This window comes from Lethenteron reissneri, chromosome 12 (assembly GCF_015708825.2).
Source record: "Lethenteron reissneri isolate LAM-NWPU_2019-01 chromosome 12, ASM1570882v1, whole genome shotgun sequence".
NCBI lineage: Eukaryota > Metazoa > Chordata > Hyperoartia > Petromyzontiformes > Petromyzontidae > Lethenteron > Lethenteron reissneri.
This window is the reverse complement of record NC_083790.1, coordinates 13,022,638-13,039,231: the sequence shown is the minus strand read 5'-3', so window position 1 is coordinate 13,039,231 and position 16,594 is coordinate 13,022,638. Positions and strand designations below refer to the sequence as shown.

Genomic DNA, 16,594 nt, shown 5'->3' with positions numbered 1-16,594 from the left:
AGAGCGAGACATGCAAACTCTAAATCTACAGAGCTCGACCCAGTTCCTCCACAACATTCCAAGTCAGCTGTGGCCTCTGGAGCCCTCGCTTCCTGCGCTTGAGCTGCCCAGTGTTGTCAACGTTCTGGCTGAAGGGTGGCGACCCCACAGCGGCCCACTGCCATCGCCAATGAGCTTCCTCGACGAACGTACGTTCCGTAAGCACTGGCTGTGTTCCTAACGGCCAGTGACAAGCCCACTCGGCTAACGATCCTCCTGGCGTCCGCCTGCTGCTGCTGTGTGTCTTCACTGTGTCCGTGTGTCTTGCCCGGGTTTGTTTGGTCGACGGGGCGAGAGAGCACGTGTCTAAACCGCCACAGACTCACTTGCCAAAGAAAGTCCTTCCTGGGCGGATGGCCGCGTCATTCCAAACTTGGGGACCTGCTCGTGCAGCAGTATTAAAGTAAATCGGGACACTGCAGTCGATTGGCAGGCCAGTGTGGTGGGGTAAAGTGTGAGTACTTTCACCTGTTCCAAAATATATGGCTGGGATGGAAGGGTGTTCCAAAATACCCTGTTGAAGGGCTCACTCGAGCAACTGCAGGGCTGCCCCTTTACCTCCATTGGGATGTGAGTCCAATGCAGTGCAGCTGTTGAGTGTTTGGCTTCGTGTGGGAGGAGAGCTGAGTACCCGGAGGAAACCTCACGCATACGAGGGAAGGGTCGCTCAACACTCCGCGCACGTTCAATCCACAGACGGGAGCAATCCAATATATAATAGGGTCCGTGAGTCAGAGTTCGCAGCCCCCTTGGCTCTGCCCAGCAGGCTTTGGCCACGAGACATCACGACGAGCTGCCCCCTCGGGCTACTTGGCACACTTCTGTCTACCAGGTAACGTCCCAGTTCCGCAGTATGAAGCTTCGTGCGTGGTGGGGTCACAGACGCCTTGCGCAGCTCCCCAATTACTGCTGCGACAAGATGAGCACCCTGAGCCCTCTGACCTCGCTGCGCACGAGCGCGCACGGACACACATACGCACGGACACGCACGAGTGGACACGCGCACGCACAGACACGCACAGACACGCACGGACACACGCACACACACGAGTGGACACGAAGACGAGCAGGCACGCGAGCGTGCAAATGTGCGTGGACACGTGCATGGACACGTGGTGGCAGCCCTAGGGCAGTGGTTTCTCAACTTTCTTTGGCTACTGTGACCCCCCTTGTTAAATTTTGTTTCAACCGTCATGGTGCTGAGAAATACAAGTATGACTAATGGACATCAATATTTTAAACAATTGCCCATTTTGTGAGGTATCGTAACTAGCTAGCAACTGCAATTGAGTAATGTGTTCGCGCCCGCTGGTTACGCTTGTTAACCACATTGTTTATGATCACTGAGTTTAGAAAGGTCTCTTATATCATTCAAGGTTACCACGTGGATTTACACGTTATCCTAGTGATTTTACATTGGCAGATTCATACGTGATTATTCACCAGCGACTCTCATGTATGATATAATTTCACACATTTATAAATCACCTCCCGTTCCCCTGAGGACATGGCCACGTGTACCCCCAGGGATCCGCGCACCCCTCGAGGACGCTCTGTTGCACAACGCGCGCAGAGCGCAGTGGCCCCGAGTCGCGGCTCCCCGTGCCTCGGCCGCGTCTGCTTGAGATGCACAATGCACATTCTAATGATATTCAAATGTATACGGCACACTAGAAACGAGGATTGCTACCTGTTTGGGAGGCAGGAATGAATTTGTGTCGAGGTCTGGTACGCAGAATAAAGCGTTAGTGTTTATCGGCACTATAAAGCTATAACCTATTTGTATTTCACCAGGTAAGGCCCATTGAGCTATGTGATAGCTCAACAAAGTGGCTTATCACGTGGACAATTTACAGCAGCAGCCACATACTCTAAACGCGCGTTATTGATTTTAAATTTGGAGGGAAACACCGGAGGACCTGGAGATAAATCCACACGACCACGGGGAGAGAGAGAGACATGCAAACTGCAAATATACAGGCGTCGGGGCTGGGATCGAACCCACGTCCTCCTGCATACCTGGCGAGGGAGTTAACACTTCGCCACGAGCGGAACATGAGTGTTTGAGCACGGGGAAGCGAGAGTGCTTGCTTGAATCGGAAGGCACAACGCAGTACGATTGCCTTGCAAGTCTTCAGCCGTGGCCGTGGCATCTCCTCTGGGGTACAACACCCCGACATCGTCTTGATGCCCACACCAATTAACGGGCTTTTTTTCTCTCTCTAAATGTTCCCACGGTGAATTAACCAAAATAAAAAAAATCTAGGACCCATGCAAGCTCTGCCTCCGTTTCAGAGGCAAATGGTGCAATTAAGGGCCCTTTGTAACTCACCGGTGGGTGGCGGGCGGCCGCTCGAAATGTCGTTCTCATTAGCGAGCAACACAGTCGGCCAATCAGGACTCCTCGAGGCTTCTGCGCTCCCCTAAAAACCGGAGTGGGGGGATCAACCCCGAAGTAAATTCTATTCCAATCGGTGAAACGCGATAAAGCGCGCGTCCCCTGCGACAAGTGGCCGTGACCCCCACGGAGTCCTCCTGAGCGCCGTTTGCAATTTCAGCTCTAAGAGATGATTTCGTGAAATTCTACAATGGTCGTGGCTAGGCAATTCGAGCGAAAGTGAAGTTTGTTGGGACCATAATTAGGCTCTTGACCACGTGCGCTGCTTCATTTGTATCCAAAGTCTCGCCAAGTGCAGACAGAGAGAAGAGCTGCAATCAGAACTACATTCAGCAAAATCAATTGACTTGTGTGTGTCTACGTCGCATGCCACTGCGTAAGAATATTTTTCTGCGCCTTTGTTTTGAAAGTAGATTGCTCCAAACACCCTAAAAATATTCGAACAATTAGCCGGGCGTTGGTGGCTGGTTACAGGGCCTGTGGTCCGGCACTGTGGAGGCAGCAAGGGTTGGTGGCTGGTTACAGGGCCTGTGGTCCGGCACTGTGGAGGCAGCAAGGGTTGGTGGATGGCGCAAACGCTGTGAAACTCCCTTCCTTCCTGTGGGTGTCGAGTTGTCATACTCGAGATGTCACACTCGAGCTCACCGGGAGAACGCGTGGGTTTCCCCCGGCTGTTTCAGTTCCCTCCCACATGTAAACGCCTATTAATTGGCTAATTACGCCTTCATATACAGAGGACTGCAGAGCTTGGGCAGTTGTTGGCGGTGTGCTCACTGCGTGGCTGCTGCTGCTGCTTCCCCGCTCATGTGGTTCTTCCTGATGCCTCTGGGTCGTCTTCTTTGTCTCTGTCTAGGACAGAGCGATGAGCGAATACTATGGGATGGCACTTTACAAGTTTACATTATCATCATCAACACGTGCACGATGACGCAACCTTTGCATTTCGCCTTCCAAACACTTCCCAACCTTTACTCTTTGGTTATTTCGGTAAAGTCACGTGTTGATGTTACCGAAAGAACCTACGAGCATGGATTCCTGCAGCCACGAAAGCTTCAAATTAAGATTGCCAACCTTTTTTTATTGTCTGTGGCTTTTGTTTGAATAGCAAATGCTTATGGATCTACCTCTTAATTTGTTCAGCAGTGAGATAAGCTTCTGGGTGACGAAGACCTTTTATTCCTCCTCCACGGGAGGAAGATCAGAGGGGATTCAGTGTCGTCGATTTGCTCCACTGTTGGGGCTTCTCGTAATTCAGATCACCGATCACTTCCAGGGCGGTAGGGAGCGCCGGCGTGTCGTCTCGCCGCTCCCGCCTCTTCTGCCTTTGCTCTCCTCGTGTTTAGCTCTTTGTTTTATTTCCCTTTGTGGCCTTTTCCACCTTTCCTTGCTTTTCTGGGCGAATGTTTTTTTACTTTTCGTTATTTTAAGTAGCGTCCTGAGAACGATTGTTTGAGGGCGCTTTATAAATGATCAATTCGCGCACGTTGGGGTTCTGGTAATTCACAACGGAGTATGATTCGCGGTAGATTTTTTTGGGCGAGGGTCGGTCGCGCAAATTTAAATGCGCGCCGAGGTACGCGAGTTGTCGCGTGAGATCAAGCGTGGACAACTTGACGACAGCTCCGGCAGTACCGGGGGGCCTCGCTCAGTCTCAAATTGTTTTTCAATGGGGGGGGGGGGATCCAGCTCACGTTTCTATAGTGGGGGGGCAATGACGACGTCGGATGCCGCTCTGTGGGATCCCAATGCGGTATTCGCAGATACATTTTCAGCATCGGGATGTTTTGGTCAACACCGTTTGTTTTGCATGGGTTGTTATTTTTTTAATTTAGTTTTTTGTTTTAGCTATGGGAGGACACCGGTGGAACCTGGGAGAAAACCCCACACAGAATGGGGGGAGAACAAACAAACATACAAACTACATGTGGAAAGGATCCCGAGCCAAGAAATTGAACCCAAGGCTTTATAGCTGCGTGGCACAAATGTCACCTTTGTGCCACCTTGCCGCCCAGCTAAATAGAGCACTCTTTTGATGATCAATTCATTATTCAGCAATGCGTGTTATATAATTTAGCATCAAAGTAAGATCCATATCTAACACAGACGGTGCCTATAAAGCAGCTAGTGGTTCACCAGCATTGGTTCAAGAAATCCTGAATGCTGATGAGATACTTCATGTTGAAACCAGTCCAAAGTTTGGTTGTGTTGAACCAATGCTGCTGAAACTATGCACTTGCCAGATGCCCGTGGGGCTGATGGGATGTGTTTAAAATACTTGTTTTTTGTAAGTGGAGGGACAGATGTGTGAAGGAGACATTCTGCCGGAGTGTATATATATTTACGTTTGTTACCGGGATGTTTTAAGTTTGAACGCGGCGTTAATGATGACCATGGTGAACATCGTTTGGTTTGTTCTTCTGCAGGCAGTGCCAGCACAGTTCCCTGACGTTGCGTCTGAGTTTGCATCCAGAATAAACTTTTGCTGTGGCTGGCCAGCCACGGTCAGAGCTGCGCACGTGCGCGGCGCTGATGCTGACGCTGCCATCTGCTGCACCCCCTTCCCCCCCTGCCCTGCTCCCCGCAGATCCGCCCGGAGCTGCTGCATGAGCTGCGCTCCGAGTCGTGCAAAGGGCGCATCCTGCGTCGCGCCATCAGCGTGCCCACCGACAGCCCCATCATCGTGCGTCCCGCCGACGTGGACACGGGTAGGTGGCCTTGCGGCGCTCCCCCGGCAACACCGCGGATGCCCGCCCGCCCGTCCGCCCGCCCGCCCCCTTGTGTGCGGGCACGAGCCCCCGGCACAAGAAAGTTGCGGCGCGCCGATGAGGCCCTGTCGAGTTCGGGACGACGGTTCGTTTGAGACGCGCTCCTGCAGGTCTGCGACGCACGCCCGTATCTCTCGTGTTGACGAGGAGGCCGCGGCACTGCCTGGTTTGCCCTTGCAATCGGTTTGAGCAGCTTTTGTGGAAAAATGCGAGGGGTGAGAGAGCAAATGCAGCAGTGGGGACCACGAGCCAAGCAGTCGCCGTCAAAGCGCCCGCACAAGACCGCACACGACCGGAATTGAGCAGAATCAGTCATTCAAGGTGAACGTGTAGGCTACTCTGCAATATTCATTCCATTGAGTTCTCATTTAAATTTGATGCAAACGCAGAAATCAAACTTTTGCAAACGATTGCTGGACACCATTGCAATGTGGACACCATTGCTGTGGTTGCTGTCCCTCTTGTGTTGATTTTTTTAAAATCTTGCACCGATGCATGATGTTGGACCTGGTGTGTTCTTTTCTTTGACGTTCCTGATCACACTCCTAGAGAACGTGGCATGGAATATGTGACTGTGCCGTTTAAGAAGTTGATGAGTTTCCACAAAATACTACTTTTGCTATTTTAAGACCCACAGCACTTTCTTTACGTTTAATACAATGCAGTTAATTTATTCAAGATGTGAAGTGTAGGTTCTGCACTTAAAATTCTTACTTATTCAGAAATACTACGTTTTTTCTAAACTGCAGCAAGTTGCGGTTGTACAGGGCCAGGAAGGTGGCAGGCCCATTCCCTTGAGAATGGGGCTGCCGTGTGGCCAGTGCGTGGAGGCTTGCCGCTGCGCCTCTTCGCAACGCCTCCGTTGTGAGATGGCTCCTCTCCTAATGAGGCCTCCTGGGAGGAGCTGTCCCACGGTTTTCCGAAAGTTCAGGCCACGAAAGTTATTTTTCCTGTTGTTGAGGAAAGCGCTTTGGTGGCTCACAGTAGCGAGTGACGGTGTGGGCCGTGATTGTGGTGCGAGTGGCCATGCCTACATGCACAAGTAAGTAAACCTTGAAACAAGGCGCTAAGCTCATCTTATTTTCCACATTCATGTAGGGCGCCCATGATCAAGGCGCTTAACGTTATAAAAAAAAAGGGTATCGACAAAACAATAATTTAGATGGCGGGTGGGGTGCGAGGGATGAGGAATGGGCGAGCACGGTAGAGGGGTGCATGGGGGAGGGGGTGGGAATATACGGGGGGTCGGAGAGGAGGGGAAGAGGAAGGGCAATGGAGAAGAGGGTGAGGCTGTAAGAGATGAGCGGGCAAGTGGTTAAGGAGGGGGGGGGGGGACTGCTTCATGAATCTGTATGAACAGAGCCCACGTACTACCCAGCTCAACTGAACACTGGAGCGGTCCTCATGTCCTCTGAGCAGCCCTGAGCATGCAGTGGACGTTCGACATTCCCATATCAGATACATTTTCATAGCTCGTTGAATTTTGCTGTCGTGTATTTTACTTCTTCACAACATATTGATGAAATAACAAAGTCAATAATTAAAGTTGTAAATAAATAGGCATCCATTATGTTAATGATTTGCATTCCAGGGTAATTGACGACATGGTGATTATAGGATGTCATACATATCGTAGTGAGTGTAATTGACAGCACGTGCATTATAGGCATTAGAGTGTTTAATGAGAGGGGGATTTACAGCGGGCGTACGTTGAAGGAAGGTCCGATAATGGCTCTCTACAGGCCTGTGCATATCGAAGGGTCTGTGTAATGCATTTCAGATAAAATCTCAGAGACTTGGCAGCAATGCAAGAGAACATGTATACGGTGCTTTTCACGATCATGTTTGGTTTCTCAAAACCAAACCTGCTGTCGCTCAATCCGCTGGAGCACAACGCGCCTGAAGAATTTTCACGCTTAGAATGGCGCTGAGAAAATGGACGGACGGAGTACCACATGGGGTTTCAACAGACCGACACAAATCAAGTCCCTCGTGGAACTGTTCAGGAAAGCAAGCGGCCCTGGGCAGGACGCGTCGCTAGAAGCGGCAATAGCCGACGGCCGAGACCGGCGACGCTGTGGCAACCGGACGATGAGGGAACACACCAGCGAGGGCGACCTCCGCGGAGATGGAGCGATTGGATCAGCTCGCGCGCAGGACCCCTTCATCCAGCAGTGGATGGAACTTTGTTGGTCAGACTCAAGGGAGCACAGTATGAATTACAAGTGCCGGATTTTTCATTAACACTACTTTACAATTACAAAAACAAAGTATTGCAAGATAAAGTTTTGGGCAATGACCTTTCTTTCGATCACAGAGAAGGATATGATCTAAAATTCATGGAGGCATACTTTATTCAAAGGGGAAAGTTACTTTATTCACACACTCACACGCACACATAGCGAGCGTTAGACTGTGCGCCGCTGCTCCCTTTGCCGCTGCGGGGCCATCACACACATGCAAATTCATGGATTACGGTTTCTGGAGGTCACTCCCTGAAGGTCGTGTCTCATTTCCCTAATACTGTATTCTCGCTGTATCAGACCACCCGAGACAAAAACTCAACACGTTCGTCAATAACACCGAGGAACAAATGTGTCATTTGGGGCGGCGCAGTGCCGAGATGTCAACTACCTCGCCTGGTATACAGGATATTCTTGGGTGTTTCGGTAAAGTCACATAGATAGGTTCAAAGAAAATTAGAAAAAAAATGTTCTTTTTTGTTATTTTCTTTGAACCTATCTATGTGACTTTACCGAAAGACCCAAGAATATGAATTCCTGCAGTCACGAAAGCTTTAAGTCATGATATACAGGAGTTCATGGATTCGATCCCGATCCTGACGATGCCTGCTATATATTTGGAGTTTGTGTGTCTCTCTCCCCATGGTCGTGGAGATTTTTCCTCCGGATCCTCCGTTTTTTTCCTCTCCACATTTAGAAATCCGCGTTTAGACTATTTGGCTGCTATATACATTTCCACGTGATAAGCCACTTTGGTTGAGCTATAATTTGTGGCCAGGTCGCTTCCAAAAAAAACAGCTGTATAGCTCAGTGGGCCTTCTCTGGTAAAATAAAAAAAAAGATTAGTTTAGAGTTTTAATAGAAATAGGCAACATTTCGGGCAAGGGCCCTTCCTTCACATCACAGCACCCTAGCGGTGATGAGCAGCAGCGCAACACTCCTGCCTGCTCGCCCGCCCGCCCGCCGCTCTGAGAATGAGACGGACGGGCCGCTGCGCCCCGCTGTGCCCGACGGACACACGGAGCTCCCCCAGCACGGAGCTACTCCGACTCCCAACAAGCGAACCCCACGGTACAATGCCCGCTGACCTCTCGGGGGTCTAGCAAGAGACCTTCAGGATGAGTAGTGAGAAATACACGTGCGGTGCATCCACAATGCAAAAATTGTGCCCGTCTTGTAGGTTGCGTGGGCCTAGCACACAAAAAAAAACCTTGCGTTGGTATTTTAATTGCGAAACTTGTACGACACTGTTACTCCTCGAATTGCTCGCAACTGCAGCTGTCTGACGGAGCTCGATGGATTATTTTTAACATGTCTATCATGTTGGGGAACTTGGTAACTTGCGAATCAAATCGTTTTTTTTCATCTGAAATTATAACTTGCTCTTGGGAAAGGGCACGTCGTGTATCCGATGATTGCCATTTGGTTCGTTATGTATTTTTCTAGAGTGTTGCACAGTTATAACTACTCGATTTCTTAAATATTGAAATTGCATTTTTTACGAAGGTATAAATAGAATTAGAATGACATTTTATAATGTCATATCTACAATAGGAAATCGTCAAAATAAATTACTCAAAAGATTACAATTGAGTTAAAAACATTCATAATCACGGTAATTAAAGCTATTTTAACGGAGATGATTTAAAAACGTAAAACGTTACGATATTGTTAAGTTGTGACAATGTTTATCATTCTGATCACAACTATGAAAATTACAGACAGACCTGAACAATACAAAAATCTTAAAAACTCTTTCCAGGAATCAATCCTGGGATACCAGGATTGTGTTGCAGTGTGCTAATCATTGTGCCACCACTCCCACCTAACCAGACATCCTTACACATGGCTAGAACGAGACACCCACATACAGACACCTATTAATAACCAGACACACACCGACACTTTATTTTAACTAGAAAGGGAAATATCCCCCGTATGGCCTCTTAACAGACTGTTGGGGCAAGTGCTGTTAGCGAGCATCTATGAAGGCTGCCACTGCACACGATGGGGTGGGTGGCCAGCACCACGCCCCTGGCCACCTTTATCTCCATATTGCCCCATAACCAGTTAAGATAATCGTCACTGGTGCTGACCGTGAGTGGGAATCGAACTCGGGTCACTTGATTTGTAGCGCAGCGCGCTCGCCGCTCCCCACATAACTACTTCCACGTGGTTGTGACCAGTCACCGCACGCACCGCACGTCTTGAATGTGCAGTGGTAAAGCTGCACTTGGCATGGAATACACCTGGCAGGTGGCCTCTGGCTGCCTCGTGCCCACGGAGCTGTGTTCAGACCGGAAGAGAACTGGTCCTGAAGTGGAACAAAAGGCTAACTGCCAGCGCCATGCCAGCCCCTCGCGGCCTTGACGAAGGATGATCAAGTTCACTTGCAGCTCTTGTGCATCATTCACACGACTCTTTCGTATCCACGACAGGATCATGGCAAGTTTTTCTGAACATTTATAAACAAACGCCCGTGTTATTCCTCCATCGCAAGCGAACATTTACAATGTCAACAGTGGTATAGCAGGAGGGCAGCGATGTTAACCGGCTAAATTGCCAAATCGGTGACATAGAGTGTGGAAGACGTGACGTTCCGGGGGTGTTTTTTGGACCAAGTGCCAGGCGAAGGGCAGTGACTCCATTGTGCCCCCTCCTAAATGGTGCCAAAGCATCCCTCCCGGATGTTAAAAGCAATCACGGGGTTATTTCCAGCGTTTTTCTCGGGAGATTAAAACACGCCTCGCTCTTCGTATTGACAGCGATTCAATCTTATCGGCGCGCAACCTGTACATTCTCACAGTGGGCATTCCCGTGGGCGTGGAGGTGTCCCTCCGTCATCCCGACATCTCGGACACATTCTCCGCATGCCCCAAGTTCACCCCGGGTACAAGGATCCATCGGTTGTCTGTTTGCGGCAGGCACTGCGCGGTGCTACCTTGTCGAGGAACGCTCGGTCGATGGGAGATGATATTACAGCACTCGCCGTCGTCCTCGTCGTCGTCGTCGCAGGCTTCATATGTCGCCGTTTGCTTTGTAAACGTCTAGCGCGGCGGTGGCAAGGGGCGATCGCGTGATGATGATGCTCCAATGTTTATCACCGTGGGACCCGGTCCCGAGTTGTGGAATCGGTGAAATGATCTTGACGACGTCGCCCGGGTCTCGGAAGTCCAGTCACCGCTTGCTGCGGGTTGCCTATAAATGCTGCGCTCCATCTGCTTCACATCGGACCTTAGAGACCCCGTGACGTCATTCTACAGCGACAATAACAATGATAATATAATCAAAAAGCAGAGCAGATCGTGGATGTGTATTGCGTAAGCTCCGATTACCATGTAGAGTGCTGAGTGGTAACACTGATGATGCCAGGCGGGGTCTTATCTTTCTTCAGCTTATTTTGGGTTCAGGAGTTCAGTAAAATGTGTCCCAACAAATTATGAATATTTTTATCCTGTTGCACAACACCTGGATGTCGCGGCACTCTGTCGACCGGATAGAATTGGCTTTCGGAAGGGATCGTGGCTTATCTCCCGCTGGCAGGACACTGCAACTTGGCACAAACTCTGCGAGGACATCCGGGCGTAACTGTGGATTAAGGTAATTTTGTTGGCATGAAATTAAATCTGCATCTCACTTTTCAAATTTAATTAATGGAGTAATGCTGTTTACCACTCGCCCCAACGTACCAGTTGTGGTCTATCTGCCGCTTGGCGCGCGTCGTCACGGTCACTGCAAGATCCCACCGTGTCCGTCCAGTGCTCGCCAAGCTGCATTGCCTTCCGGTTGCTGAACGGAAACGTTACGAAGGTCGCACTCGGTACACGCACAAAGTGCTTGCCACAAGCGAACCACAGTACCTTGACGATCTCGTCAAGAAGCATAAACCATCGAGTGAACTCCGGTCATCCTCGGAGTGGCTTTTGACTCGCCATCGAATGTAGACGGCCACAGCATCGCACGCTTGTGTGGCGAAGCTTTCGCCTTGAACTTCGATCAATCGTCACTGCTGCTACACAAAGCACAGATGGAGCCGAAGTTGGAATCCTGTTGTCACAGCTGGGGTGGAGCACCCAGTTCCTGCCTCACTGCAGTCGATGGGATTCAACGCAAAGGAGCAGTCGGGGTGACTGATGATCCAGCACCCACTGGTTCACTCCAGTCTCTCTCTTGCTCACCCACCGGCAGTCAGTCACCTCCTTATCACTCTTCTACCACTACTACCATGGTTACTGTTCCCGTGAACTTTACTCGCTGATTCCTCTTGCCCTCCACACTGTGTCCATCAGCTACACCACAGATCACAACAACACACTCACGCATTCGCTCACGCACTTGCTCACCCACTCACCTACCCACTCACCCATATACTCACCCACTCACCACACTTCAGGTCACAGCAACACACTCACGCACTCGCTCATGCACTTGCTCACCCACTCACTCACCCACTCACTCACACACTCACCCACTAACCCACCCACTCACCCACTGACCACATTGCTGGTCACAACAACACACTCACCCACTCACTCACCCACTCACCCACACCGCTCACACACTCACTCACCCACCTACCCACTCACCACACTGCTGGTCACAACACTTCTCTGTACGGTTTAACACGTAGGCTTTCGCGACCAATATCATCCATAGTAGAGGTTATGGATGATATCTAACCCAAAAACCTTTTATGGACTTCTCTGTACGCTTATTCCCTTTCACTGACGATGGGAATTTTTTCCCATCGTCTCTTTTTTCCCATGTGCCTTCATCACCGTGACCTTTCTCAGATAAAAAAACGTGTTACACCACTCGTATCGATTCACAGCTGGGATGGTGCTGCGTGTTGCTCGCCGCTTGACGTTTGTAGCATTTGGGCACCGCTCCCAGCAACGAGTGCTAAATACATAAAGTGACCCTTTGAACGTTTCTCGATTTGTTTTACGATTTTTGAACGTACATTGTTTCCTGTTTAGCCAGTCAGACTCATTTATAGGGCATTCTCCAGGTTTCCCAGCGACCTCATTGTTGATGGCGAGATGTTAACTACCTCGCCTGGTATGCAGGAGGTTGTGGGTTCGATACCAACCCTGACGCCTGTAAATTTGGAGTTTGCGTGTCTCGCTGTCCCCGTGGTGGCATGGATTTTTCTCCAGATCCTCCGGCTTTTCCGCTCCCCGTTTAGAATCGACAACACACGTTCAGAGTATGCGGCTGCAATAGAAATTTTCACACGATGTTGAGCCACTTCGTTGGGCTATAATTTGTGATCGCAAGGTGCTTATGACAGCAGCTACACAGTTGGGGCCAGGGGGGAGGGCATGCCGGGTCACGTGTCCCTGTGAACACGTCGCCACTGTGGGGGCTTCGACGCCCTCCGCTGTAAAAACTCTGGCGTACTTAGAACCCCGCGGTGCACGATGAACGCGGGTGATTCCCACGTCGAGCGTCGTTCGAATGCGACAAATTCACCGTTGGGAAATAATAGCAGCCCACGGTAGCTGCGGTGTGGCTAATGTCACGCGAGAGCCGCTGGTGCGCGTGCCACGCTGATTGGCTGCCCGATGTGTGCGTCCGGTCCTGCGGCGTGTTCTCTCTCGGTCACTCTTAATGAGGGCCGCCACCTCCTCCGCCGTAGACCAAACCCCGAGTTGTTTCTCCGTCAGCCCGGGTCTGTCAACGCCGTGCAGTTTACCTCGATAAAGTTCAACACGACAGACACCGGGTACCTGATCTCGGCGCAATCAACTCCCGCCGCCCGAACACGGACGCCGATCCGCGGGGACCCTCCGGGGTCAAACCCCGACGCTTGACGCTGAGTTGTAGCCACTCTGCGACATCCCCCTCTCTCTGCAGTGTGGGGACATCATTGGGCAAACCGGGCCTAGGAAGCGACTCTCTCGGCCTTCGCCTCGCCCGCTCCACTTGGTTTTGGCGCCGGACGCGAGTTCTGTGAACTGCAGGTGTGCACTGTTGTAATATGAGTAGCAACATGAATAGGCAGCCAATACACCTGGTTCGCATCATATCTGTCCCTCCACACACGAAATAAATGTTTATGGAAGTCACACGGCCTTCTGAGAGTATGTATATATTACAGTCTGTTCTCCTATAATGCGTAGTTTTCATGACGCAAAGTGGATATAACCCAATGAATGTATTTAGGGAACGCATTTTTTATAACGCGGATGTGAATTGGATATAACGCGATTGAAAATAAGTCCGTCGCGCGAGTAGCAATAAGCGGTTGTACGGCTGCCTCGGCGTAGCGTCACACGAGGCAGTGGGATGCTGCTGGATGCTTCTCGATGCCACCCACATGCCTCAGTCTTTCTTCAGCCTGCGTACGCATCTCACGTGTTATCGTGGACTGCGCTTTACCCTATATTATTGATTATAACGCGAATTTTCCATCACGCGATGTTTTTCAGGAACACAACTATTACTACCGCATTATAGGAAAACACTGCATGTAAAACTTCTTTTGCACCATATGTAGCCAACTGTGCTAATCGGAGGTGCATCCTTTCTGCAGCATTGGTTTAAGGCGAGCAAAACTCTGGTCCGGTTTCGACATTACGTGTCTCATCAGCAGCGTTAAGCTCACTTTTAACTACTGCAGGTGGACTGCCACATGTGAAGTACCGTTGATGACGCTTGGACACCGTTGTAAGGCACACGTATTTATTCGTACAAGTAGTCACACTGCGGACATACAATACTAGAGGGGTGTATCGGCCCCCTCACCCGGATAGCTGGGAATACTCTACTAGCTACCCCTGACCTACCTCCTGGTCCTCCACTAATGGGCTAGGGGAGGCTATCTGGCCCGACACTGGTCAGTCGGGCTACGGTACCCGGAGTCCCAGAGTACTAACTCTGGTTCACGGGACCACGCCACTGGCTCGGTCCAGCGCGGCCCTGACAAGGGCAGGCGTCCCAGGGGAGTCCAGGGCTCTAGCTAGTCGATCTTCTGTCTTCCCTCCTTTTACTCTAAACTGAACCCCGAGCTCTCCGGCTCATCCCCATTTATACCCCCAGGAGGATCACAATCCCCCCGGGCAGCCCCCCCAGGCCGCCCGGTGCGGACGTCATTGCGGGCACCTCCCCGTGTACTCACGGAGCCCCGCCCACTGTGTTTGTTACCCGTGTGATCCTATGCATACAGCCCTACACATACAGCCCCTCTGTAACAGCCCTACATCACCCCCCCCTGTACAGCTCGCAGCCGTCCCGGCTGCAACAATTTCAATAAAGGTTTATTAACTCCTTGACCTCCGCGTGTGCCTCAAAAAAAACAATTTTTAACCACAACGTGAAGAGAACAACAACAAGAACCAACAAACCCCGAATGGAAACTAACCCGACGCACCCCCCCTGAATAAATACGAATTCCGTAAGAGCAACGTATATACAATTAGCAAGGAACCCCCAGCACACACACAACACAACACAATGTGGCAGGAGCCCCCCACCGACGCAGCGCACAGCAACCATACACGTGAAAAATAAAAAAAAATTATTATTCTTTTTTTCTTTTTAATGCTTCACAAGAGTCTGCGCATTTTTGCGCGCGTCCTTGCCGCAGGCCCGTCACACGGGGCAACCCCGGATGGCGGACCATCCGGTGGCAGCTGTCCATATTGAAGTGAGTCCGTGCTTGACGTCGCGAGACCTTCGGCATCCCCCGTAGGGGTGGTTGGGCGTGAGCCTGTCATTCCCGGTGCACCTGTGGGCGGGACAGCCGGCAACACGTCAGGCGAGAGCAGCAGAGACGGACCCTTTGAGTCGGCCGACCCCCCACATGTTTGGCCACGCGTGTGTGGAGTGGGGCCTCGCACCGCAACGAATGGTTTCAGTCTCGAGGGGTGCACAAACCACCGGCGCTTCCCCCATTTGATGCGAACGCACTGAGGCCGCAAAACCTCGACCACCTCGACAGGGCCGCGCCACGGCCGCACCAGTTTAGAGGATGTCGCGAGTGGTACCTGGGGGCAGTGCAGCCATGCCCTGTCCCCCGGCTTCCACTGCAGCACGTGCGCGCGACCCAGTCTGAGGCGCTCATTCGCTTTCTGACGCCGGTCTGAATTTAGCATGGCAGCATCCCGTGCCTCAGTCAATTTTGCAAGGTTGAATTTAACATGGTCGACCAATTTAGTTTTACCCAGCGGCGCGGGGATCTGCAGCTGCGCCCGAACAGGTGGGTCAGGTTCGCGGCCATACATGAGGAAGAAGGGTGAAAATCCCGTCGCAGCATGGGGGGCCAATCTGTATGCTGCCAGGACCCCCTGAATTTGCAAGTCCCAATCGGTCTGTGAGTCCGAAACCTGCTGTGACAAGATAGACGTGATGGTGCGATGCAGACGCTCGACCATCCCGTCAGTTTGCGGGTGATAGGGAGAGGTACGAATGTTTTTCGTTCCCAGGAGCTCACAGACCTGTTGGAGGAGTTTGCCGGAAATTTTTTTACCCTGGTCGGTCAGCAGCCGCTCCGGAGCACCTTTGTCCATGACATAACCTTGGACAAAGGCCTCCACGATGGCTGCTGCCGACTGGTTGACCAGGGGCCAGGCCATAGGCCAGCGCGTAAAGTATTCGACCCCGGTCAACAAATATCTATTTCCCCTAGGGGTGGCGGGGAATGGGCCCAGAATATCCAGCGCGACAAGTTCGTTCACTCTGGAGACCCTGATAGACTGCAAAGGCGGGTTCGACTCCCGTGCTGGTGGTTTTCGCTGCGCACACCGAGGGCATGATGCCAACAGATCTGTGACATCCCTTGTCATGCCTTGCCAAAAAAAATCACGCTGGAGCAAGGCGAGGGTCTTTTGGGTACCCAGGTGGAGGAGGCGCTCATGAGCAGCCCACACCACCCTACCCCGTAACCCAGAAGGGACCACCAGCCGGTGTCGATGGGATTTTCCGTCCCAATGCATCAGCAACCCCGCGTGCATTTCCCATGCGTCGGCATCACCCGACCTTCGCCCCGCCTCTCCGGCGCGACGACGCAACGCGAGGAGGGAGGTATCCTCCATCTGGAGGCGCCCCCATTCCTGAACGGGCAAACCCAGCAGGGAATCTTTTCCCTGTTGTTCGATAGAATTAGGAACAACTGTCTCGTCGTCGGCGGCGGCCGCCAGGACCGG

The 16,594-nt window shown here is 51.4% G+C and overlaps 1 protein-coding gene across 3 annotated transcripts in view; it reads left to right on the top strand.

Annotated features, from left to right (window-relative positions):
* LOC133341919 (ras GTPase-activating protein nGAP-like) overlaps positions 1-16,594 on the top strand; it is a 625,061-nt gene that overhangs the window by 197,427 nt on the left and 411,040 nt on the right. For all 3 annotated transcript variants that reach the window (XM_061550751.1, XM_061550750.1, XM_061550752.1), the window contains exon 3: positions 5,022-5,142. In XM_061550751.1, the coding sequence (XP_061406735.1) occupies positions 5,022-5,142 (121 nt within the window). The remainder of the gene's footprint in view (positions 1-5,021; positions 5,143-16,594) is intronic.